General features: G+C 38.7%; 1 protein-coding gene across 2 annotated transcripts in view; it reads right to left on the reverse strand.

Annotated features, from left to right (window-relative positions):
* LOC113222981 (ATP-binding cassette sub-family E member 1) overlaps positions 1-8,162 on the reverse strand; it is a 15,531-nt gene extending 7,369 nt beyond the window's left edge. The window contains exons 1-3 of one of the 2 annotated variants that reach the window (XM_026452555.1): positions 7,916-8,051; positions 1,701-1,827; positions 536-621 (exon numbers count right to left, since the gene is read on the reverse strand). In XM_026452555.1, the coding sequence (XP_026308340.1) occupies positions 536-621; positions 1,701-1,803 (189 nt within the window). In that variant the 5' untranslated portion in view covers positions 1,804-1,827; positions 7,916-8,051. Of the gene's footprint in view, positions 1-535; positions 622-1,700; positions 1,831-7,915 lie in introns of both variants that reach the window. The other variant, XM_026452554.2, reaches the window with a different exon arrangement.
* Between the last annotated feature and the right edge of the window lie 7,294 nt (positions 8,163-15,456).

Below are 15,456 nucleotides of genomic sequence, written 5' to 3' on the forward strand. Positions count from 1 at the left end.
TGGGGAAGGGGAACATCACACACTGGGGCCTATCATGGGGAGGGGGGAGGGATTGCACTGGGGAGTTATACCTGATATAAATGATGAATTGATGGGTGCTGACGAGTTGATGGGTGCAGCACACCAACATGGCACATGTATACATATGTAACAAACCTGCACATTATGCACATGTACCCTAGAACTTAAAGTATAAAAAAAAAAAAAAAAAAAGGTGTGAATTTAAAATTCAATACGGACTTAGAAGAAACATGTAATGTGATGGTAATGTCCTTATAAGGAGGTGAGAAAAGAGAAATTTTGGTTGGAAATGGCTTTATAGAGTACAGCAAGAGAAACTTTTAAAAGGGGTGCTTTAATTAACTTAAAAAAGCAACAATGTCACTGATATTAGAATAACACTTTCCTAAATTTACATTCTCTATTCATTTGCTTTATACTTTGCCTCACTTAAAGGAGTTAGAGCATAGTACCCAGAATTTTCAGATTTCAGTTTTAGGTTACACATTTGATCCAGCAAAAACATATTACTTACCTTAATACAGATACCACAACCAATACAAAGAGTTTCGGAAATCCATGCTATTTTGCTCTGGGGAGTAACCTCTATGCATAATTTTCCTGGTAAAGGAAAAGATATAATTAAGCCATTTCCCTTTATCTTCTGATTTTCCGAATACTGTTATTTAGGCAATGCTGGTTCTAAATTTCCATACAGAAGCAGATTTTCAAAAACAAAGGCCACACAAAGAAATACATTTGAGATAATGCCTTAAATCAGTGCTTTGTGGTGACAGATTTCTAATCACTTATATGAATATCCTTGTTTGATAACAGGAAGATGACTTTAAAATATATTTATTTTACTTAATTTACTACTGGGGAAGAAAATATGCTAGTAAAAATATGATATATCCTGAAATATTTTTAAGCTGATTAACCTAAATTTTAAATTCGAAAAACAAAATATGTCTTGAAAATGGTAAGACAGACTACGAAAAGAATGAACTACTGTAGCCAGATCAGTAAAAGTCCAAAAAGGTATGCAGTCATCTAATATACAGCTAAAATTGAACATGATATTAGGGATAATGGAATTTCTGAATAGCAAAGGAGACAATAACAGATGACAACTAAAGTTTCTAAGTTTCACTAATTTTAAGATTCAGTAATTCTATGCCTCATTCGTACATTTATAATTACTTAACATAGCCCTTAAGGACGACCAATAATTTTTCAATTGAATTGTTGGAAATTTATCTAATCTTCAAAGTACAGCTAACCTTATGAAGTCATTCTTATTAAGCTCTTTGTTCATTTTTTAAATATGAAAATACTGTCAAAGTTTATTGTAACTCATCTCCCATTAAATTACAATTAATTACTATATATAATATTAAAGTAATTATAAGATTTTGTAGATTTCAAGATCAGTAAGCTGAACTCTGCTTTGAGTTCACATCCAATACACTTTTAAATACTGATGTATTATTCTACAATTTGGTCTTTCTTTTAAAAATAGGATCCTTTAGTCACAAAGCAATAAAAGAAATTTAGAACAAACTAGTTTTCTTGTCTTCACAGTTTATGAAACTAATGGTGAACACAAAGTATATGCTAATACCCGTAAAGAACTATCAAATCAGTTGATTTCTTTCATGGTTTTCTTTTATACTTAAATGATCCACAGAACAGCTTACCCATTCGAACTACAGGACAACTCTTTTTGCATTCCTGTCGGCATTTCTTAGGTTTACATTTGTCATGGTTGACAATAGCAATTCTCGTTAATTTGTCTGCCATAACTGTGCGAAAGAATATCCAGCTCTTCTATGAAAGAAAAAATAACAAATTCAATGCAATTAGTTAAGGGAACTAATTTGCATACATGAAAGACAGGAAAACATAAATGATTATATGGAGATGAAATGATTATCTGCAAAAAAATATAAATTTTGACAGTAAAAATTATAAAATAATCTATAATCTAGTAAGGTTGGGAAAATCAAATTTTACATATATACTTTAATCAGAAGATTCACATAAGAAAAAAATGCCATTTACAATAGCAACAAAAAGAAAATATCTAGGAATATACCCAACAAGATATATACACAAGAAAACTTTAAAACACCGAATGACATAAATGACCTGAACAAATGACATGCTATCTCAGTTTTTATAATGAAAAATAGTTAATATCACAGATTTACACCCTTCCTGAATTCATGTATTTAATTCAATCTCATGTGAAAAAACAAACAAAAGAACCCCATACATGTGGTGGTGTGTGCCTGTGGTCCCAACTATTCTGGAGGCTGAAGTGAGGATTACTTGAGCCTAGGAGGTGGAGGTTACAGTGAGCTGAGATCATGCCACTGCACTCCAGCCTGGGTGAGACAGTGAGATCCTGTCTCAAAAAAAAAAAACAAAAAACCACAAACCAACCCAGACAAAGCAAATCTAAAGTTCTAATGGAAAAATAAGTATTAATAGCCAGGAAAACTGAAAAAGGGGAAGCAAGATGGGGGAAATCCCACAAGCTCTTCCCCCAAACTAAGCATTACTTCACGTTGTGTATATCTGACTACAATGACACGGCCAGAAATGGCAAATAATTATAATAGCAATGAAATTAAAAGGAGACCAAGTAACTATATGTATATACTATGCTCACTTTTAAAGCTTTTACAAGTCTTGATTTTCCAATTTAATCAATTACATAGCATTAACATCAAAGTGAACTTAAAAACCTTTTACAATATTAGGCTTAGTGGTTCAGAAATTAATTTCCTTAGAATGGTGATTAAAGTAAAAAATTACAAAAAGTGCCTTAATACTGGAGTTTATTCCAATATGTAATGAACAAATCTGAAACCAAGACTATCCATTTACAAAGACATCATGTCTTTTTTTTACTGTGATAATCAATCTTGATTTTATTTTTCTTTTTTTGATAGACTGCTTCCCTTTGTAGACATCTCAAGTCTTTTCACACCCATCAATATCATTAGGCTTGGACGGGGATAAGAGATCTTGCTCCTCAATGCTATCCTAGACTATTATCTCTCCCTCCTCCCTAAAAAGTTTTACGTCTCAACTATCTAACTGCTTTAGTTAGTAGTGACCACCAGATCACTCCCTTTCATTCTTTGAAGATTTCAGCCCTTCTGTCAACTTGCACACACTCTTTTACAACATTTGACATAGTTCTTGGTGATTTCAATATACTCACAGATGACCCTCCTGTGCTCTCATTTATTAACCCCCTCCTCAAACAGCTTGTCTTCTACCCTACCACAGCCATTCATTTTTTCTGTTTACATCGTAGACCTTATTATTACCGGTAGTTGCAATCCTTCTATAACCTCAACTTCAAATACTCCATTCTCCAACCGCCACTCTTTATTTTTCAGTTCACCCTCTACTACAGAACAATCCAACAACCCTGATTCCTCCATTCTCCAAACCTTTCATTATCTCTTGAGTCCACTGTCCCTCAGCTCTTGGTGTTTTTATTTTCCTTCTTACCCAGCTAAAATACCCTTAATCACAATCTTGGTTAAATTAGACTCTTCACCTGCACACAGAGAGCTGAAAATGGGTAGGGAAAAAAAACACAAAGCCTGCTGACTAGTCTCCCTTTAAATTCATCATCTCAAATGGACCCTTATGCCAACCAGCAATCACACCATATGTGTTTCCCTAGCTAAGACCATTTGTACACTAGAAGACAGTCCATAAGAATGTCCCAACAATTTTCCCTTCTGTCTTTAATTGCAGCAATTATTCTCTCCACTGGCTAATTCTTATCAGCATTCAAGCATTCTATTATCTGACCCCATGGTCTCCCATTGTTTTATTTTTCCTTCTTCAAGACTATTTCAAAGAGTTGCTTATACTCAATGTCTCAAATTTCTTGCTACATGCTCTCTGGAATCCATTCTAGGCTCTAGAGCCCATCATTTCATCAAAACAACTTGTCGAGCCATCATTGTTCTTCATACGGCTAAAACAAATGCTTACCGGACCTTAATTCACCTGACCAATCAATTGCAACTGACACAAATAAACACTTTTCCTACTAGATAAAAACCCTTTAACTTGGTTTTAGGATACAACACTAATCCGGTTTTCCTACTACTTTCCCGGTCACTCATCTTCACCTCCCAGGCTTCTAAATGTTGAGAGTGCTCTAAGACTTGGTCATTTTTTTCCACATATGCTCATTCCCCAAGGTGTTCTATTCTGGTCTCATAGGTTTAAATTCCATTAATATACTGCAAATTTCCAAATTTCTATCTTTAGTCAGGATACCTCTCTTGAATCCTTCCTGCCCATTTAACATCTCTGGAAGGCTTAAGAGGAATCTCCCAAATAAGCTCCTGAAATCCTCACCAAAATTTCAGCAGTCTTGCCCATTTTGTTAGATGGCAACTCCTGTCTTTTTTTTGCTCAGGCCCAAATCCTTGAAGTCAAATTTCTTTTCCACCTAATAACAGCAAATCCCGTTGAAGCTATAAAACATCCAGAATCTGATCTCTTCTCCTGAGTTTGGTGTAAGTTATCATTATCATCTCTTATCAGCATTACTCAAATAGCTTCCTAACAGATCTCTTTGCTTTTACCCTCATCTCTTTCTACTCTAATCCTCAACAGTTCATTCTCAACACAGGAACCGGAGTAAGCCTTTTAAAGAGTAAGCTAGATTATGTCACTCCTCTATTTAAAATCCTGCAATGGCTTCATTCTCAATCTGAGTAAATGCCAAAGTCCTGAAAATAATCAATGAGGCACTGATCAGCCTCTGTTAACTTTCTGATCTCATCTCCAACTACTCTAGCTCTTGTAGTATGGCTCCAGCTACCTTGGCTCTTTGTTGCTCCTAGCACATGACAGGCATGTTCTTACTTCAGGATCTTGGCACTTTCTGCCTATAATGCTATTACCCCTAGAGAGTTACATGGCTTACTCCTTCCAATCTTTACTATTTCTCAGTAAGTCTTCTCTAATAACACTACCAAAAAATACACTCAACTGCTTCTTCATCCTTCTTTCTTGCTTTTTCTCCCCAGCTCAACTATACACCATAAGTTATAACTTATAACTTATAACTTCTTTCTTGCTTTTTCTCCCCAGCTCAACTATACACCGTGTATAGTTGAGCTGGGGAGAAAAAGCAAGAAAGAAGGATGTATGTGGTGTACATATATATCTATATAACCATAGAATATATATATTCCATATATAGCTAGTGTATATGCACACATCTATTGTGCATGTGTGTATGTATATTCTGTCCCTCTACAAACACACACACATTTTTCCCCTCCCCAAGTAGAATGTACTCCATCCATCATGAGGGTAGGACTGTTTGTTCATTCCAGTGGCTGAACCTGTGCCTAGCACACATGAGATCAAACATTTCTGCTAAATGAATGAGAATATGAATTTAAATATAGTAAATAATTTTCCTGTAGGTTATAACAACTTTAGAAATCTTGCAAGTTACCAATATTTTATAGTGACAGTTGTCCACTAAACTACATACTGAAAAAAAAAAAAAAACCATTCAAAAGAAGACTAAACATTCATGTAAAAAATACAGGGTTTTCCCAATAAACAGGTTGACTCTATTCCTCCAAAAACTGGTCCAGGTCTTGTAAAGATTAGAAGAGGAAAAAATTAGATGACTTAAATTGTCACAAAAAAGCTCTTATTGGGGAAATGACAACTTCCTAGGAAATGAAGATTCTTTAGTAAGCTATTAAAACTGGACCCCATGCATTCTAATTTAAATACTGAATGTCTTTCTACAAATTACTCAGTGAAAGAGTATAATGAATTCCCTTCCAGGGGATAAATCTTTCATCACAAAATTGCTTAAACTTTATTTTGTTAAACTCCTAAAATATCTAATTTTTCAAACTATTTTAAAAACCAAAAGACTGTAAAAGACAATTAAAAAAAAAAAACACACATGGGGATCTTGCTACGGTGTCCAGGCTGAATGGACTAATCACAGGACAGTACAGCCAAGGGACTCCTTGGCTCAAGGGATCGTCCTGCGTTAGCCTCCCAAATAGCTGGGACTACAGGTGCATGCCACCACCCTGGCTTGATTTTTACAGAAGAATAAAAACATACCAGAAGTGGTTAATAAAACTGATTTATATAAAAATAGTGATAAATTGTAATGCATTTAAGAAAAATGAACATGGATTCTTTGTAGAACTGTTAATTAACTGTGTAAACACTTTTAATTCAATTTCTGTATCAGTTTCAATAACTGGGGCAAGGGGATTCTCTACTTCTTTTTCAATAGAAAAGTAAGGCACAGTAAAGCTTGGAGAAGAAGATTACAGTTAACAGGCTCCTGCAAACAAAGAAGTATTTGAGAATATTTCAGATTCGAAGACAAAAGTGTTCAAAATTGACACTAGAACAATGACCCTCAGTGTCATTCTTCCAGTTGAGAGGAAAAAAAGGAAGTGAGGCATACTTGGAAACATTTACAGTCTAAAGCCAAAATAATTGTAATACTGTGTAAAAGCATTTCAAAGATTGCTGTTAACTAATGATGTTTAGTATCACATGAAATAGTCTAACCCATGCTTATAGTAGTTTATTAGTCTTATAAAACACGTATAAGTTAGGAGAGGTACATGGCTCTGATTTCAAAGAGTTTTTAAGTTTAAGGCATTTAGAAGGAACTCTAACTTAATATTGTTTTCTCCCCCTCCCTCCCAATTGTTAAATGCTTTTCCAAACAAACAAACAAAAAAACTCCCTTTTTTAAAATAGGGGAGAACTAAGGTTTTAAAAAGCTCACAAACCCCAAACAGCTTTTGGTTCAAACACAGGTTCTGAGCCTTTGGTTACACTAACAAAGCATTATTGTCAGGTGGCTGGTATACAATGAATAGTCTCAGAATATGGGACAATCTACTGCAACATAAAATGCCACTATCATAAATGACTAGTTAGCAGTTCTGTTGGGAAAGAGTAAAAAAAAATAAAACATGTTATTTGGACAGTTCTTCCTCTTAGATATTTTTACCATCAAAAAAGAGAAAAACTGATGTAGTTAATGGGAGGTGGGAATTCGGCTTTGGCTGTCATTCATTCACATTACGCAATAAATGTCTACAATGTACGAACCCCTGAAGAGATAATTAAGGTATTCTGAGTAAAGACATCACCCTCGATCTCAATGAATAAACGGAAAAATGGATAAGGGGAGAAAGTGCCGAGTAGTATAAAAGCGTACCAAAAAAACTATAGGATTTCTACTGGGAAACTACTTGGGACAACCCCAGTCATAGCTGCGTACACGCTGTTCTGAGAAAAGCAGAGCGACATGTGGGCATCATTTCTATAAAACCTAGGAGTGAACAGGGAGTAGTCGACTTCATGGCGGCAAGATGCCATGACTCATTCCACTCACCAAAACGTGGAAGCCACGACTTCCCACAACCAAATATGCACATGTGACAATATATCCATTTTAGGGTGCTGGAAGAGTGTGGGGGTAATAGAGGGTGCTGTGGGTACTGAGGGTGCTCTATGTTCTAAAGGTGACTTCCTCTCCGGCAGGTTTTGCTCCAGGGCCGAAGTGGGGTAAAGGGGGAGTGGAGACAACGGCATCTAGGTCCATTCTCGAAGTCCCTGGCGGGCGTGGCAGGCAACAGCGGCGACAGCCGGGTCGGCTGGAGGGGAAGACTGAGGCACCCCTAAGGTATCGGCGTCGCCCGCGCTCCGGCAGTTCCAGCTGTCCCGCAGGAGCCGCTGCCACGCGCTGCTGCTGTCTCCGCCACCTAAGGCCTAACCAAAGGCTCTCGGAGAACGTCCCTACAGTCTTTGCAACCTGACAGATGGTAGCTAACAGTCAAACCTCTCTGGGCTATTCACTTACCTGGGGACAACGATCCCCTTCCGGAGGGGAGCACACAGACCAAATCTGCTCTTGCCTTCACTTTTCAGCCGCACAGCGTGTTCTCACGGCCACCGGCCAAAATGGCGGGGCCCAGCCGCCGCTCGCGCAAGCCATAGGACGTAGTGCGCGCGCGCGACATAGAGCGTGAGGCGGCACCTTGGAGGTAGGTAGGGAGAGATGACGTCATTGTGCTGCGACCTTGTTCAACGCGGTTGGCGAAGCCAGGCTGTCCGAGGAAGCCGAGTGGGAGTGGTACGGAGCTGCTGGGGGTCCTGAGAACCTGAGTTTCGGCAAGCAGCCGGGTCTGGAAACTGTGAGTGTGTGGGCTTTTTTTCCGACGTCAAGCGTGGTCCTAGCGTAAACAGATGCATTCGCCTCCCCGGTTTCAATCTTTTTTTATGTTCGCGCTTTCCTCAAGGCCCGTGGGTCAGGAGTGGAGCCTTAGTTATTCTAGCACGCTAGAGGTGTCAGTAGGACCAACAGAGTATGGTCCCGACACGGCTTGCTGTTGCGCGCTCTCCTAGGCCTCAACTCCCTCTCATCTGTGTGGTCAGTTCAAGGCCAGGAATCCAATCTTTTCCGAGCTCCGTATTTTATCCACTTGGTGGCGTCCAGTCCCATGTCCGGCAGTTGAATTCTGCCCTAAAGATGGGCTTTCTTTCTTTCTTTTTTTAGATGAGAGGACATTCAGTTAGTAATGATCATTGCAGGTTAAATAGTCTTGCCCTAGATGTCACCTAACTTGCAGGCAAGTGACAAATAACTAGTTCATGACTGAACCTATTCACCTATTTATTCATTCAGTAAATTACTTATTGAGCGTTTAAGCCTCAGGCCTTGTCAACGTTTACAGTCCATTGTCTCTGCTGTTATTTAGTATCAAATGCTTGTTTGCCGATTAGAGAACAATTTGGGATACAATGGGAGGTGTCAGAACTATTGCACCTATTTTGAATAGCGTATATAACAATGTTCAGTAGCAGTGACTGCGCTACCAAAGCAGTTTTACATATTGTTCGCGATCCGATATTGAAGTGTTTTTTCACGTATGAATGGACTTACGAAAATTAACAAAAGATGTGAAAGATGAGGTCATCCTTTTTAGAATGGGCCAGTTATTCACTTCAAAATCTTGAAGCCATTTTCTTTACCTTATCTTCTATGGTAAGAGCATATGTAAGTGAACTTTTAACATTTTTTTTTTAGGACAGAGTCTTGCTCTGTTACCCAGGCTGGAGTGCAGTGGCACGATCTGGGCTCACTGCAACCCTTGCCTCCCAGCTCAGGTGATCCTCCTGCCTCAGCCCCTCTGGGACTACAGGTGTGTGCTGCCACACCAGGCTGATATTTTGGAATTTTTTTAGAGACAGGGTTTCACCATATTGCCCAGGCTGGTCTCGAACTCCTGGGCTCAAGCAATCCACCTGCCTTGGCCTCCCAACCTGCTGGGATTACAGGTGTGAGCCACTGGGCTGGGCCTTAAATAAAACTTTGACAGTTAGAGGGCAGGTATGACTGTTCTCTGCGTCACTCAATGAATATTTAAAATGAGGATCTTAGGGGGGCGATGGGATCACATCTGTAATCCCAGCTACTTGGGAGGCTGAGATGGGAGGATCGCTTGAAGCAAGGTGTTCAAGACCAGCCTGGGTAACATAGCTAGATCCTGTCTCTAAAAAAAGGAAATTAAGTAAATAAAATGAGGATCAATATTTATATATTCCTAGAATAAGAGTATTTCAGTCTGACTTTTCTAGGGCTAAAAGTCATTTGAATTTTCAGTCATAGAAGTATAGAACTGCATAGCATTGTAGAATTAAAAATCATCAAGTGAACCTATTTGACAGAAAAGGAAATAAAACCCAGACCTACTCAAAGTCTAGGCTCATTAAAGGAGATACTGAAGCCAAAACTTTGATTCTGTGCTCTTTTGACTACTGTAACTCCCTGTTTTGCATATCTGGTCATATGAAACAAAACCTGAATTCCTAAGATTTTTATTTATTTAAAAATAGAGGTGGGGTCTTGCCATGTTGCCCAGGCTGGTCTTGAACTCCTGGGCTCACATGATCTTCCTGTCTCAGCCTCCCAAAGTGTTGGGATTACAGGTGTGAGCCACCATGCCCAGCCCCTGAGATTTAAATTACAGTAATTTAATTATATTAACTGCATTCTTCAGAATAAATGATTAATATCAGGGTATATGAGTTCCATTAAGTTTTTTTTTTTTTTTTTTTTTTTTTTTTTTGAGAGGGGTTCTCCCTCTGTTGCCCAGGCTGGAGTGCAGTGGCCGGATCTCAGCTCACTGCAAGCTCCGCCTCCCGGGTTTACGCCATTCTCCTGCCTCAGCCTCCTGAGTAGCTGGGACTACAGGCACCCGCCACCTTGCCCGGCTAGTTTTTTGTATTTTTTTTAGTAGAGACGGGGTTTCACCATGTTAGCCAGGATGGTCTCGATCTCCTGACCTCGTGATCCGCCCGTCTCGGCCTCCCAAAGTGCTGGGATTACAGGCTTGAGCCACCGCGCCCGGCCCATTAAGTTTTTATTGGTAAAAACCTTTATGTAGAAAGATGCCCAATTCCTGATATAATGTGTGCATTCTTTTTTTCTACATAGAATATTTTAAAAATGACCACACCAAACAAGACACCTCCTGGTGCTGACCCTAAGCAGTTGGAAAGGACTGGAACAGTACGGGAAATTGGGTCACAAGCTGTTTGGTCACTCTCATCTTGCAAACCAGGTAAAAACAAAAAAGCTATTGGAAATAGTCACTTGCAGTTTCCTTGTACAATCCTCTCCCCTTATTCCAGGGGATACATTCCAGGACTCCCAGTGGATGCCTAAAACCATGGATAGTACTGAACCCTTTCTATATTAATACTATGTTTTTTCCTATACATAAATATCTGTGATAAAGTGTAATTTATAAATTAGGCACAGTAAGAGATTAACAATAATAGCTAATAATAAAATAGAACAGTTAAGAGAAGTAATAAAGTAATAAAAGTTTTGTGAAAGTGGTCTCTCTCGCTCTCAAAATATTGTATTGTATTGTACCCTTCCTCCTGTAATGAGGTGAGAGATAAAATATAAAATGTCTATGTGATGGGAGCGAGCAAGGTGAATAATATAGGTGTTGTGATGTAGTGTTAGGCTACTATTAACCTTCTGACAATACTTCAGAAGGAGGAGCATCTGCTTCTGATGATTCTGGATCATCAAGCCATGATGATATTGAATTGGATGTCAGGAGCAGATGATGTTGATGACGAATGATCAGGTAGTATATACAGTGTGGATATGCTGGACAAAGGGGTGGATATGCTGGACAAAGTGATGATTTATGTCTTAGGTGGGATGGAGCAGGATGGTGAGAAATTTCTTCACACTACTCAGTGCACAGTTTAAAACTTACCAATTATTTCTTTCTTTTTTTTTTTTTTTTTAAATGGGCCTTTTTTTTTTTTTTTTTTGAGACGGAGTCTGGCTCTTCTGGCTCTGTCGCCCAGGCTGGGGTGCAGTGGCCAGATCTCAGCTCACTGCAAGCTCCGCCTCCTGGGTTTATGCCATTCTCCTGCCTCAGCCTCCTGAGTAGCTGGAACTACAGGCGTCTGCCATCTTGCCCGGCTAGTTTTTTGTATTTTTTAGTAGAGACGGGGTTTCACCGTGTTAGCCAGGATGGTCTCGATCTCCTGACCTCGTGATCTGCCTGTCTCGGCCTCCCAGAGTGCTGGGATTACAGGCTTGAGCCACCGTGCCCGGCCACCAATTATTTATTTCTGGAATTTTCCTTTTAATGTTTTGAACCGTGATTGACCAAGGGTAACTGAAACTGCGGAAAGTGAAACTGCAGATAAAGATACTACAGTACACTGGTCTGATTTTAATATTCCTTTTGTTTAGATGCTTTGTTTTAATTCTGATGCACTGGATTTTTTTTTTATCTTATATCTCTGTCCAATTTCTTTACTAATCCCTTGTTAGATTTAACTACATATGTCATAAGGTCTCCTCTTTTCCTCCTCTCTCTCTGCTATGATTCAGTTGTTATTTAGTTTTTTTTTTTTTTTTTTTTTTTTTTTTTTGCCATTTCTCTCAATTGGATAAGTGAGTGATAGCATATGTCAGAATACTTTCCTTTTAGTCTTCATTGGGATAGAATTCTTGGGTGTCCGTCCTTTTCTCTCAAAAATTTATGAATGCTATTTCACTATCTTCTTTTGGCATGTTGTGGGTAGAAAGGCCTATGCCTACCTCTCTTTTTTTTCCCTAAGTAACTTGTTTTTTCTGCAAGCACCTAAGGTTTTTCTCTTTGAGTTCATGGCATTTGCCAGGATATCTTTTCTCACCCTTGTAACCCATAGTTTGATAGGCAGTTTTCATCTGCAGACTCAAGCTTGGAGAAATTTCTTTAGCTTGAGGAACTTTATAATATTATTAGTTTAGTAGTCATCTTTCTTTCAGAAACTTTTATTATTTACACATTATGACTGCTGTATCCATCCTCTCAACCAAGCCTCTTCTGTTTCCCCTTAAGATTCCCTTTTCTCTCTTTTTATGAGTACTTTATTGAGGTATAATTTACATACTGTAAAACTTGTCCTTTTTAGGTGTACAGTTCTATGAATTTTACAGACATGTACAGTCATATAAGCAGCATTATAGTCAAATATGTAACGTTGCCATCATCCCACAAAATTCCCTCGTGTCTCTTTATGGTCAGTCTTCTGGGCCTTTCCAATCCCCTGACAGCTCTAATCTGTTTTGGGTCCCTTTGGTTTCAGCTTTCCCAGAATGCTAATATAAATGTAATCATATTGTATGTAGCTTATTGGTTCTAGCATCTTTCATTTAATATAATTCACTTGTGAGTTTTGCTGTTGCACATATCTGTAGTTTGTTCCTTTTTATTGTTGATTACTGTTCCACCATATGGGTGTACCCGTTTGTTCATCCATTCACCAGATTTGTAGTAGGTAGCTTTCAGAATGGTCCCCAGTTTTCTTGCCTTCTGTTATTCATGCCCTTCTGTGGACCCCTTCCAGATTGTATCAGGATTGGTCTCTGGGACCAGTAGAATAAGGCAAAACTGATGGTATATGACTTTTGAGACTAGATTGTAAAAGACATTGTGTCTATTATTTCTTCAATTATTTCTTTTGCCCTATTCTCTATTAGAATCTGGGAATCTAATTATACATGTGCTAGACCATTTGGTATTATCCCACAGCTTTTGGGTACTCCATTGGCCTGTTTTCAAATCTGCTGCATTTTTGGCTTTATTGAATATACTGATAATTCTGCCTAAGAAATTTTTCATCTGTGATATTTTTTATTTGTAGCTCTTCTGTTTGACTCTTAGAGTTTTCATTTCTATTGAAATTCCTGTCTGTTAACACAGTTCATCTACCTTTCTAGGTTTTTTTTTTTTTTTTTTAAACATCTTAGTCATAGTTATGGTTATTTAAGATTCTTATCTGGTAGTTCCAACAACTGGGTCATCTCTAGGTCTGTTTCTATTTATGATAATTCTGTTTTTCTTTTTGTTTGTCATTTTTTTATGTGCAGATTAGTAGATACTGAGATAAATAGTATTTACACCTTGAAATGGATGCCTTTTTTCTATCATTTGTCCTTTATTGTGGTATTTGCATTAGTTAGGAATTGAGCTGAGTTTGAGTTTTGTTTTGCTGTGGTTACCTTCAGTGTCTCACAGGCTTCAAATTCCTCTAAAGATGCCCTGTGCTTATTGTGGGACCATTGTGCCAGAGACATTTTCTTATTTTTCTGTGTAATAGTTCCACTCCAGTTTTCCTGTGCTCTGGCTCACACTTGTGCTACAGAGGGTGCCTCTCGCCATGCTCTTGCCCTACCTACAGCTGTAGAATACTGTGTTTTGTTACTCAGTTCAGGGTATGAGAGGCAGGGTGGTTCTCTGTTTTTCTAGCGCAGCAGCAGTCTTACATAGGCCGTATGTGCCTGGCCTCAGCAATTTGGCCCCTCCTATTCATGACAGCCTTGTATCTGTGGTTGGTCTTTTGTGGAAGAGAGTTTTCTGCCTCACTTTGAGAAAGGACTGTTGTTTGCCCCTCTCTCAGGTGTAGAGGGTTGTTTTCTTTTACTCATCTTTCAGCAAGGATGGATGTTTATTTGTGTCCTGGCGTCAACAGGGTTGATTCTCCTCCTACAGCAGCTTAAGTCCTTTGTTCTGTGGGAGAGAAGGGTTTGGAAGGAGGGTAGAACTTTTTACTTTCCTTCAGTGGTGGTCAGTCGCCTCCTCTATACCTGTACCACTGACTTAGGCTCTTTAGTCTCTTGCCCTCTCCCAATCTTTATGTGTAAAGTGAGCACCCTTGCAAAAGAGTCTGAGAGTCAGTGTGAATTCACCTTGTGTTTGGGGCTGTCAGTGTTGCTGTATTGTTATGCTGGCCTGCATTTGGTCTTTGTCAAGTGATGAAAGTTATACTTGATTTCTTATGTGTTTATTTGGTCTCTGTTCCTTCCTCCTATGCTCTACCACAGTTGGGACAATCTGTAATCTTTTTTCTCCTGGGAATGGGGGCTGCCCCATTCTTGGATTTCAGGCTGTCTTGTAGGAGTTTGTAGTTTATCCAGCTTTTTCTTGTTGTTTGGAGGGAACTGATTTTTTTAAATTTAAATTTTAAGCTTAAGTTCTGGGGTACATGTATAGGATGTACGGATTTGTGACATAGGTAAATGTGTCCCATGGTGATTTGCTGCACCTATCAACTTATCACCTAGGTATTAAGCCCAGCATGCATTAGCTATTTTTCCTAATGCTCTCCCTCCCCCAGCCCCATCCTGACAGGCTCTAGTGTATGATGTTCCCCTCCCTGTGTCCATGTGTTCTCATTGTTTAGCTCCCACTTATAAGGGAGAACATGTGATGTTTGGTTTTCTGTTCCTGTGTTAGTTTGCTGAGGATAATGGCTTCCAGCTTCATCCATGTCCCTGCAAAAGACATTATCTCATTCCTTTTTTGGCTGGATAGTACTCCACGTGTTTACACTGTTGGTGGGAATGTAAATTGGTTCAGCCATTGTGGAAGACAGTGTGGTGGAGTCCTCAAAGATGTAGAACCAGAAATACCATTTGACTCAGCAATCCCATTACTGGGTATATACCCAAAAGAATATAAATTATTCTGTTACAAAGGTACATGCACATGTATGTTTACTGCAGTACTATTCACAATAGCAAAGATGTGGAATCAACTCAAATGCTCAAAAGACTGAATAAAGAAAATGTGGTACATATACACTATGGAATACTGTAGGGTGATTTTCCCCTTCCCCCATTTTTTAAAAGCTTTTTCAGCTTCCTTTTAGGTTGCTTTGGAATTCCTTAATATCCATTATCATATCAAATATTCCTATAAATATGCTTAAATTGAACATCTTTCACTGTTTGATCTAATAGTATAACTAGACTGGGGCTATATTGTGTCAGTAATGAGATACGAATCAGTGCTAGTTGAACTCCTTTGGTAAAGTTTA

Source organism: Piliocolobus tephrosceles, unplaced genomic scaffold (genome assembly GCF_002776525.5).
Source record: "Piliocolobus tephrosceles isolate RC106 unplaced genomic scaffold, ASM277652v3 unscaffolded_37107, whole genome shotgun sequence".
In the NCBI taxonomy this organism is placed as follows: Eukaryota; Metazoa; Chordata; class Mammalia; order Primates; family Cercopithecidae; genus Piliocolobus; species Piliocolobus tephrosceles.